The following is an 11,378-nucleotide window of genomic DNA, read 5'->3' on the forward strand; positions in this document are numbered from 1 at the left end:
CTTCTCTTCCCCTTCCTCACTCTGGCTCCTTGTCCCCATCTTTTTTAGCCTCCTCCCTGCCTGCCCCGGCCCCTCGTGCTCCCCCTGCTCCCCCACCCCGGCGGCCACCGTTGCTCGGTCCCTCTCTGCCGCCCTGCCCCACACTCCCCCTCCCGCTGGCCCTCAGGCTCTGGGGGATGTTTCCCGCCCTGCTCTTGGCTTGGGGGAGGGGCCATGGGGCCCGCGGGGGCGGGGCAGGGCCGGGGGAAGTGTCCCTGCAGGGGCAGGCAGCAGGAAGAGGCCCCGGGGCATGCTGGGAGCTGTAGTCCTGGGACAGGGGCTGGTGCCGGGAGGTGCAGGCTCTGCTCCAGCCATGGCCCGTCTGAGGTGAGGGCTGGGCTGCCCCTGAGGTGAGCGAGGGCCTTGCACGGGGGAGGGGGTGTCTCCTGCCTGCTGGCTGCCCGGGGGTGGTGGGTGGGAGCTCCAAGCCGGAGCCGGGTCAGTTGGGGCATCCCCGGGGGTGACCTGAGAGCTGGGGAGGGGAAGGAGAAGGGAGACAGACCCCCCAGCACAGGCACTGGACACGCCGACTCTCAGAGCCCCCCTGAGCCCCCCCAGCCCCGCTCCCCCCTGCAGCTGCCCCGTCCCCAGCCCCTCCCCTGAGGCCTGTCCCGCAGCCCCAGGCTGCCCCACGGCCTGTCCTGGCAGCGGCGAGCGGGGCCTCGGGCAGGCCCAGGGCTCTGTTAACCCAGGGGCCTTCAGCAGCAGTGCGGGGAAGGAGCGGAGTCTGCAGGAGCGGCTGCAGCAGGAGAGGCTCCGGCCTGGGGCCGGCTGTGACAGTCAGGGTTCTTTCCCTCTGCCAGAGGCCGTGCCAGGGGCTCGGTGGTCTGTTCCTGCCCTGGGGATGTCGTCAGCTGCATCCAGCTCAGGCTGAAGCTGAGGAGATGGGCAAAAGGAAAAGTGGCTGGAGAAGGACACGAAGGGGATCCGGCTGCGAGCTGCCCCCAGCTGCAGACAAGAGACAGCCGGCCTCTCCGCGTGAGGAAGGGTCCCTGTGAGTAGTCCTCAGCAGAGCTGGTCACCAACATGCACCGCGGGGTCTGTGTGCGTAACCAAAGCACGGTATAGCCGTGGGGGCGGGGGGTGTGTGTGTGTGCGCAGTGAGGCTGTGTATGTAGGAAGCCTCATATTGTAAGAGCTGAGAGAGGCAGAGACAGAAGTGTCTCAACAGTAAAATCCTCCCAGCAGCACCAAGAGCGGGAGCGGCAGTGAGTCCTGGGCCCTTGTGTTATAATCAGATCTGAATTTTGAATTTCATTGATAATTAATTGTTTTGAATAAACAACTAATTTCTTATAGTTAATTATTTCCTGATTCAAATAATTTACATTATGGTAAGGAGTAGACAAAACCTCACTTATGCTAAGAGACAGCAGATGCAGGCCTTAGGAAGATGGCCAAAGCTGAAGGTGCTGTGGATTGGGAAACTGTACAGAACACAGAACGAGAAGGGAGGGAGGCAGGTACAAGGGGTGAAATTGTACGTTCTCAGCTAGTTCTCTTATGTGATGAAACCATTGAAACAAAGGAATGTTGCTGTGAAGACTCTCCCATCCTCCCCATCCTAATTTGTATATCAGAGATTTTGATCAGTAAAATAACCAATGATTAGATTAGGATAGGACTATTAAGAAAGTTATAGAATAGGGCGGACCAATCATTGTAACTGTCAAAATTAATAGTGGGCATAACATGCATGCTTATGTTAAAATCTGTTAAAGATCCTGACTTTGCAGAAAAAGGGTATAAGATGTTGAATTTTTGATGTAACTTTGAAGCCCGTCGGGTGGAGCTGTCCCTGTGCTTCCCAGCGCTGCAATAAAGACGTGCCGGCTTATCTGCAAGTGTGTAGATAAATTTGTCGTGATTGCGACCCTCCGTCCACACTTGGGGCCGTGTCACCCCTCTTGTGCTCCGGGTGCCTCCCTGTGCCTGTGCCCTCCCACCTTCCATCACTGGCGTCACTCTTTTGCTTCCCTGTACCTTTCTTCTTCTGTCTGTTCTTGTCCCCTGCTCCCTCTTCGTCCCTCTCTGGTTTCCAAGCCCCTCTCTTGTTCTGCTATTCTACCTGCCCCTTTGGTTTTCCTTGCTCTCCCTCTGTCCTGCTCCCTGCCCCTCTTTTTTCCTTCCTCTGTCTCTGTCCTGCAGCGCATGGCTGGTTTTTCGTTCACTGCCTCTTTGTCCCAATCTGCATTCCTCCTTGTTGTTCCTAATCTCTCTGGCTTCTTGCCTGAGATGCTTTTTCTCTCTTGTTTGTAACAGGAGACGCTGTTCTGTAAAAACATGACGGCATTCTTTTGGCAAGCCGCTGAAACATTGAGAAGATCCCCTCCTGGGAACACTCTGCAATATTCTTCCTGTCTGCAAGTGGCACCTGTTCATCAGAATGGATTCCAGAACCCAAGGGGCAGTTAACCTCCAGAAGTCTTAAACCTTCTGGGGAATCGCACAGACTATTTCTTGCTAAGAAGATGAAGGCTCTGTTGTTCCAGCTGTCCTTAGTGTTTCGAGACAACAAGCACTTGCACTGGTACTTGTTCTTTTCTGATCTGCGGCTCCTGTGAATGTTTCTCCAAGTTCTTGGTTTCCTGTCCGGGTGACTCTCCAGAGGACTGTAAAAATCAGTCTTCGTGGAGACTCTCTGTGCTGCGGAGCTGCCTGTATCATTGTTGTCACCCAGCTGCCTACAAACGGCTCCCAACCCCAGACAGTGGGGCGGCATTTCTGATCTGCTGGAAGGGGGTGTCTCCATTTTTAATGTTGTTTCTTTCAGGGAGCACTGTGAGCGTGGCAGATCCTAAGCAGAAATACACTCGATTTGAACAAGTCGGGCAAGGGTAAGTCCAGTCACAGCTACTTACACAAAATCACGGGCCAGGTATTTTGCTGGTGTGATATCAAGCGTGAAGTCGGGCAAGCTCCAAACGTGTTCAGACCCTGGGCTTAGATTCTGCTGTCTCTCAGTACTGATCAGAATTGGTGCCTGTGGTCAGAAGGCGTCGTCAAAGAGCACTTGATGCTGGCAACGTCTTGTCTGCAGCGAGGGGCAGGACCTGGAAGATCTACTGTCCCTCAAGTTTGTGGCACCCGTTTGCTTGTTTTCTTAGGGGAAATCATTTTTGTGTGTCTCAAAATAATACGGCCACGCTAAAGAAAGGAGAAAAATCTTTATTGCCTGAAAGAGCAGCTTAGAACCTGATAGCTGTCAGATAAATAACACTTCTCAAGAACATTTCTTTCCAATATTTTGCTTTCAAAAAATACTCAGTGATCAGGATTATAACGGCATAGTTTAGAAACTGCAACCAGAGATTAGATATTCAGCTCTCTTTTCTGGCAGAGGTAGTGAAAACCAACAATTCAGTAATAAACACAGTGTCGATGCACTGTCCTTTCCTCAGATGGCTGGCACGTGTGTTCAGGGCTCTCAGAATGACTGCGTGGTGTTGCCTGAGTTTTGCAGATAGATCCAAAGAAGAGATCTGAGAAGGCACAGCTAGACTGTGTGCGTGTTACATTCTCCGGAAAAAACCCACACAAACACACCGCAGGAAAAAAAAAAGGGAAAAAGTAAAACCCAACAGCGCAAAACTGGAGAAAAAGGGAAAAGAATGAAATCTATTATTTTCCAGTCTGTATATGCACCCCGCCTTTCAGTTGTGGACTAAAAGAATTTAGTATGAACTCTGGAGATTTGCATCAGCCCTTTTTCTTCCTCTTGGACCTAAGTTTTCTCTTGGATAGCCTGCATGGCAGGGGGCTTCTGGGCTGCTGCGCTGTGCACTGCTGGCTGAAGGAGTGGAGGAACCAAGGTGTTTTGGAAACACTACAGGCAACAGAGAGCTCCTGTCAGGGCTTTCACTTCCAGGGTCTAAACCACTTCTCATGTCTCTGCTGCTCTTTTGTTTCTGGGGTGTCTGGAACTGTCTATACCGCACTCGACATCAGCACGGGACAAGAGGTAGGTGTCAACAGCCCCAGCAGATTTGGCAGGGGTTCAGCGCTTTCCCCCCTGGTGCGAACAGCGGATGGGCTTTCGGATCGCCAGGAGATCTTTACTGCAAAGGCTGTTCCTCTGAAGCGCAGGCTGGCGTCAGCCTGCAACGTACCTTGTCTGCTGTCTTCAGCTTTTCAGGGACAGCTCTTTAAGGGCACCGTGGTTCTGTGCCTCAGGAACTGAACGCTTCCTGTGGCTATCCGCTTTCCAGCAGCCATTGCACCGAGGGGTTGATTAATGCCTGAAAAGGTGCCTGCGAATTCCTGGGGGGAGGTCCTGGTCCCCCTGGCATCAGGAAGAGCCTTGGTGCTTTCTGTGCTTGGGCTGATGCTTCACCCATCGCTTCCAAGGCCCATCGTAAGAGAACTGTTTTTTTACTTACTGTGTCTTGAGGACAGGTTGGTGCTCTCCACAGTGCTGTTGGTCCCCGGCTGCTACCATGTTACATCATCCCTGACTGGGCATTTGAATGGAGAGAAATCTGTAAAGAAATCGCAGCAAGCCTTTGGGCCTGCTAAAAACTATAGTTTTTACTGCCAATGTGAATGTGTTGGTTTAGAAATTGTTACATCTCTGTTCCCCACTGTGCATGAAGTTGTGCTCTTACAGAGAATGTTGGTCTCGATATACAATTTAACTCTGTACATTTACAGCATGTAAAACTGCCTGTGGACCTGGCCATAGATTGGTTAGTAATACAGATCGTAAAATCTGAAGATCTGTCACAGTGAGAGGCCTCGGGAGAACCCCAGGGGTGGTCACAGATTCCCCTGTTGCTGTGAGGAATAAATAGCTTTGTTACGTCACTTAATTTTGGACACACTTTGTCCTTATTAACAACCAGCAAGAACGCAAGGAGGGCACTTTCTCCTTTCAGAGAAGGCCACACTAGCTCTGTCTTAGTTACTGAATATATTGATGCATCCACTCGCTGCTGAAGGCTGCCGTCATTCAGTCCCAATTTACCTTAACCACAGCTTCAGGCAGTAATACTGTTTAGCATTTTTTCCATCAGGTGTTTCATCTCCAAAGTGTGATGCAAGACCTAATGAAGGAGAGATCGTGTTTAGGACTCAGTTTTGTGCTTTAGTCATCCTGAAGCTGGTTGACACACACCTGACAGATGAGAAGACGTATCTCAAGACCAAAGCTCTCTCCAAAAGAATACAGCCGTGTTTAGGTCCAGTGTCGGTGACAGCCTGTTACAGCCCATGGAGTGGTTGCAGTGAAGTGGGGGCCGGGGGGTTAAGAAGCAGCTCTTGAAGGAGAGTTAACACTGACAGTCCCTGTAGTGGCCCCTTTAAAGTGGCATCTTAACGTTTTTGAATATGGGCAAACACTGCCTGAAAATCTGGCTGGAAAACCAGGCCCGAGAGCGGAGGGGTGCTCTCTTTTGGGCCATGTCAAGAGCAGGACTGGGCAGAGGGGGAGGCTGGCCAGACTACGGGGGAGCAAGAGGCAGACTTGAAATAGCCCCGGGGCGTCGTCTCCCCAGCGGGCGCGTGTCGGGTAGGGGGGCTCTTCTGGGGTGGGTTTGTAGGAGCCCTTGGCCGGAGCTGAGCTGGAAGGCAGGGAGGGAAGCAGGGCTGAGCCCAGAGGGACGGGGCTGGCAGAAGTGGGCTCACGAGGAGGCCAGGACGAAAAGCTCGAGCAGGGCCCATGGCTGCCTGGGGGAAGGTGGCACTGGGTGCAGGAGCCAGGCTGAGGCAGAGGCAGGCTGGCTACAGCGGTTCAGAGCAAAAGTGGTCATATTAGTGATAATTAGACAAGGTGGTGTCTTAGAGAATCCCTTTGCTCTTTGGGGCTACAGCTTCAGCTTTCTGATTTATCATTCCTGGCTGTCAACAGATACATCTGAATCTCACGGGTAGTGTCTCATCCACCTGCAGTGCTGCACTTTACAGCTGCTCTGAGACAGAGGTCTGCAAGGGATCTAAAAGCCCTAAGCTCTGCTTATGACCCTGGGTGTATCCATAAAATACTGATGAATGGATTATTGTTTTTTAACCCAGAAAATAATTGCAAATCTAAACTGTGCTAAAGAATGGCATTCAGAGTTGCAAAATAAAAATTCAAGGCATTAGGAAGTGCTAGGATCGTACTTTTTGTGTAACCTTAGTAATCTTTTTAGTACAGCATTTGCCACGTAACGTGCATTTGTGTTTTGTTTCAGTTATGCAGTCAAGAACACCAGCAATTGCTGAAATAATGATCAAAAATCACGATTGCTAAAGCATTACCAGCTGGTTTTATGTTTTCACAGCAATAAAATCACTTCCTGCTTGAAAGCGTGCATGAATAATAATACCGTGATACACTAAGGCCATTTGAAAAGAACGTAGATAGACCTAAAAATGGTAGACCATTTTGACAGATTTACAAGGCAAAATGTATTTGGCCATGTGTCCTGCAAGCAGCCCCCAAGCTAGCAAAGAAATAGGGCGTTGTAGTGTGAGTTACTGACCTCTTACGTCTAATAACAAGACAGCTTGGCAGAGCTCTGCTATGTCATTCCAAACCCACTCCCTTCGTGTTCATTCTGATCTCGTACCACAGACTGCTCAAATGAATGGTTTTTAATGTCATTTCAGGTGGCCATAAAACAAATGAATCTCCAACAACAGCACAAAAAGGAACGAGCTCTTAACGAAAGCCTGGTGATGAGGGAAAATAGGAATCCAAATATTGTTAACTGTTTAGACAGGTAAGTAGTTCTGGTACTATCACATGAATGTTCATTTACGTACTGCAAGCCAAAGATTAAAAAACTTCTGGTCTCTGGCAGAAGATTGACCTCTTCATTATTTATCTACTCATATACAATTTCTGGGAGAAGATTGTGTTTTGTCTGCGTTAATCTTTTCTGGCATATATAGTTTGAAGACTGTTTTTAAAAATGTGCATCAGCCATGTCTTACTAAAACAACAGCCCATGAGTTCACTACCTCTGTGTTGTTTTGTTGTTGTTTTTGTTGTTGGGGTTTTTTTGTTCCTTTTTTTTTTAAATTGATCATATTTTCTCTGTCTTATGATAAGTGCTGATAAGTCCTCATAGAAATTATTTCCGTTGGGCTGTTCCCACTATTTTCCATTACTGTGGATGCCAGGAAGACTAGGTTCTTGTTTCCAGAAACACATCATTTGCCAGTTTTAAATTTTTTTTTCCTCTCTCTGTGTGTTTTTTATGTAAGGTTTTCCAAACTGTGGACCAATTTCTGTCCTCAGTGGTACACACCCTCCTACCATGGATGTCTATGAAAGTTGTGTTGCCTTGTTTCTGGAGTTAATCCTGGAATCTTTGCGTTAAGATGATGAACCAGATGATGTGCTATGTCCTGGTTCCAGATTTATCTTTGCTGTTGGTAAACTGCATTTTTCACTTGCTTGCCATCTAAGACATGTAATTTTTCACTCGCATGCCTTTCTCATTTAGGCTGCACAGATTCTAAGTCCTGTATAGCCTAGAAGGAACGTCTAGTCATTTTATTCTGTCTTCGTTTGAAAATGACCTGGAAACAAAAGCCACCAGCAGTCTTTTCCATGAGGTAATTTAGCTGTGCCTGTTCATCTCAGTGCCCTTGTTTTCTTCTTTCAGCCACCTGGTCGGTGATGAGCTCCGGGTGGTGATGGAATACATGGCTGGTGGCTGTTTAAGAGATGTTGTTACCCAGTTTTGTATGGATGAAGAGCAGATGGCAGCTGTCTGCAGGGAGGTGAGGGATCCCGCGTGTGCTTCCTCTTCCTTGGACAGGATGGTACTGGTGAACAGGTGGTAAGAACATGAGGGATTTCATCTTGAGAGCTTTGTTTCTGCGTTGCTTTATGATATGGAGAAGAAAGGGCACCTTAAGTGAACTGCCTGCCAGTATCGCTGCACTTACTGTCCTCTGTCATTACACTCTGAAACACTGTTACTGTGTTATCTTTTCTTTTTTTTTTTTTTTCTTTTTTTACTCTTCTCAGCTCTACCTCTTTAAACACGTGCCTGGAGCATGTCTGTACTGCATTCCTTGCCTGTAAAAGCAAACATGCTGGTGGCAGATTTTTAAAAGAACAGCAAAGAAAAATAGAGACTCATTTGTCAGAGTCCTCAGCTTAAAAGGATAGCATTCGACCCAAAATGGCATTTGCTTCTGAAAAATGACTAAGGTGCTATTTCCAAACCTGCTATAGAGCCTGACAATAAAATCTTTGTCCTGCAACCTCCCACCCAACAGTGATCCACTTCAAACCGAAGGAAGGGACTTTCTCATTTTTGGCAAAACATAGTTTGTCATACGGATGGAGATAGCACACTGATTGGGCAGCAGCCATCCTGCCTGTGCTTTCAGGGGCTAGTCTGTGACAGTAATGGACATTTCTCTTTCCAAACCTGATAAGCCTTTATTTGGAAAGTTATTACTTTAATAGTAAGTTGAAGCACCAAGCTATTCCTCTGGACAGCGCAATATTTGGGCGTTACTCACAATTAATCTAGAAATTAAATCTTTTAGAGGCATTTCCTTTCTTGTGTGGTGAAATCAGGTCATTAATTTTTACCCTCATGTTTGTTTTTTACGTATCAGTGCCTTCAAGCCCTGGATTTCCTTCATTTAAAGCAAGTGATTCACAGGGACATCAAAAGTAACAGCATTCTACTTGGCATGGACAGGTCTGTCAAATTGGGTGGGTATTCCTGGTCAGGCACAGCCTTCCCAGGCTGTGGCACGGGGCTGCTTTTGACTGATGGCCAGTTCCCAAAAAGGGATGCCTGTGGCAGTGCGCTGACCACTGCTGCCAGCTCCGAGGACAGTTCCAACATGCAGAGAGGCATAGAAAGGAAAAAGGTGTCAAGAGTGGCTTTGGTTTGTGTGTGGCCCTTCCAGAGGGAGGCAGTTACAGTCTAACGGTTCAAGTCAATAAAAGCCACTGCAGAAAACTTGAGGGGTGTTATTAAGTGGCCAAATCAGTATTTCCGTGGCTACAGCACTGAGTAAACAGAGCATGGCAGCTTTTCCAGATAGATTCCACACCGTGTTCTCAGGTATAGAGTGGGGATTTCTTTTGCTCGCCTTCCTAATTCAAGCTGCCTTTAACACCACTTGTTTTTCTCCTCAGCTGATTTTGGCTTCTGTGCTCGGATCATCCCTGAGCAGAGTCGACGGAGCACAATGCTCAGGACTCCATACTGGATGGCACCAGAAGTGATGAGAAAAGAAGCCTATGGCCCCAAGGTGGACATCTGGTTGCCTGGGGTCATGGCTATAGAGATGGTGGATGGAGAACCTCCTTACTTTAGTGAAGATCCTCTCAGGGTAAGGTGCACATAAAATCAGATACCAGTGTCTTTCAAATCTATCCCGTGTTTAGTCCCCCATGAGACAAAACCCAAGCCGCATCAGCTGGAACTAGTTCCCCCATGGGCCACTTCTAAAGCTGTCAGGGAGCGCAGCAGCATCTACTGTAGCTTTGGTGACGTCAAGGGGAGAACCTCCAAAGAGCAGTGACTTGTATCCAGTTCAGAAACATGCCATTTCTGCCTTCAACGGGGCTTGAAATACCTCGTATGTTTTTTGAACTCTCTTTGAGCTGTATCTCTGAGTGACAGCGATTTTTCAGCGGCAAGTTTCTCCAGTTGGGGAGTTTTTCTGAAAAGCATTCCAGCTGTGTCTGCAGGCAGAGAAGTCTTTTCAAACGGGTCAGTGCCGATGGCTTACCTGAGCCTTTCAGGAGGTGTCACTGCTTATAGAAATGCCATAATTATTCATTAGCAAATAACTTCCTGAAAATGTGTTTTAGCACAGAAACTTGTAGTAAATGAATGTATTTTTAATGATTTGAAGTTTTCAGCTTCATCCTCATTTCTTAACATGAAATGACCAGCTCTTATCCCAAATGGGTGTGTAATAGTGGAGGAATGTATATAAAGATAAAACCTCATGACTGGTAGCTGGAACAAACTTAGATGCTGCACAGTTAATTCCTGATAGGGATGCAGGAATTTATGAGGAAATTAATTGTGACCCATGTGTATAGACACAGAATTTTTGTTAAGGCTGGAATTAAAATAGAGCATGATGCGTAGCTTTTCTCACAGCAGTAAGGCTGCACTCTCCCTACTCTACAGCACCCAGAGTGCGTGCTGCAGGCTGAGAGAAGAAACAGCAGAAGGATCAGGACATACCCCCTGGCAGGCTACTTAAGAAAGGAATACAACAGCTACACCAGTGTCAATCCTCCACTCTGAACAAAGGTTCCTGAGTTTTCTTGGAAGACTTCTTTTGGTTTGGTAGGTGCCCCAAGGTTTTTCGTTCCAGTGCACACAGAAGGAGCAGCGTGCGCTGTGCCACCTCGTGAGGGGGGAGAAGAAGCAAACAGGTTTGGGTTCAGCCTGATGCTGAGTCAGCTGAGTGCACTGCAGCTGGCAGGGTGGCAGTAGGCCTGTGTCCCTGGTTTGGAGGCTGAAAATTCCAAGCTTCATTAACCTCAACTGTTAATTAGGGCTCCTCGAGAAGCCTCAGGTCGACTGTGAGGAAGGGAACTGGATTTCTTATCTCTGATCAAATTCACATTCAGCGATTCCTGCCCTTGCCCAGATTATTTGAGATGCTCTTTTTCTTCATACATGCCTCGTCTGCTGCGGGAGTTGAGATCAGCTTGAGCACTTGGAGCTTCAAGGCATCTTCAGGTTTCTGAGTCAACCTGCAGGAGGTTAAAATCAGGCACCTGGAGTTGGTCCCGTCTGTGTTCACTTCCTGGGCTCTTGGGCAGAGGCTGTTGCCCCTGAGCTGGGAACAGTGAACAGCTTGTGATGGACCGCCTGAAGTTCCCCAGTTCCCAGCTGGTTTTATGAAGGTGAATCATCCCCAGCAGGGACAGGATCCCTCTGCTGTTGTGTGTGGAATCACAGAGTGCAGCGAGAGCTCTCAGCTGCATCCAGACAGGAGAGCTGATAAGCAAGGCCTGTGTTTGCAGGTCAGGTTTTAGCTGATGGCACACAGTAGGTGTTAGGTTTAATAGTCACATTTAGACCCCATCCAGGGAGTTCTGCGAAGCCTGGAAACCAAAGGATGCTCTTTCAAACTTTGCGTGTTTCAATAGTGCAAGGCACGCAGCAGCTTCCATTACCGACATGGATTGAAATACCGAAATATACTATAAGGGCATTAAAGGATCATTAATCGTAGAGTTAAAACCAGGCTTAATGTCGATGCGTTTGTTGTTTTCCATGTGCAGAGCAAACGCATCCCCTGTTGCTCAAGTTCTTCCCAGCCGATGCAGAACTCACAGGAATGAACCATTTTCCAGCCAAGAGTGGCCTGGATATTTCTGTGACGGTGTTTGTTTTCTCTCACTGTGATTT

The 11,378-nt window shown here is 48.2% G+C and overlaps 1 protein-coding gene across 1 annotated transcript; it reads left to right on the forward strand.

The window, feature by feature from the left end:
- The first annotated feature begins 6,615 nt into the window (after positions 1-6,615).
- LOC147412739 (serine/threonine-protein kinase PAK 3-like) lies at positions 6,616-11,176 on the forward strand. Its single transcript, XM_086481069.1, has 5 exons — positions 6,616-6,740; positions 7,632-7,749; positions 8,602-8,701; positions 9,134-9,330; positions 11,117-11,176. The coding sequence occupies exons 1-5, from the start codon at positions 6,616-6,618 to the stop codon at positions 11,174-11,176; spliced, it is 600 nt and encodes a 199-aa protein (XP_086337195.1).
- The last annotated feature ends 202 nt before the right edge of the window (positions 11,177-11,378 follow it).

This window comes from Leptosomus discolor, unplaced genomic scaffold (assembly GCF_034619465.1).
Source record: "Leptosomus discolor isolate bLepDis1 unplaced genomic scaffold, bLepDis1.hap2 HAP2_SCAFFOLD_151, whole genome shotgun sequence".
Lineage (NCBI taxonomy): Eukaryota > Metazoa > Chordata > Aves > Leptosomiformes > Leptosomidae > Leptosomus > Leptosomus discolor.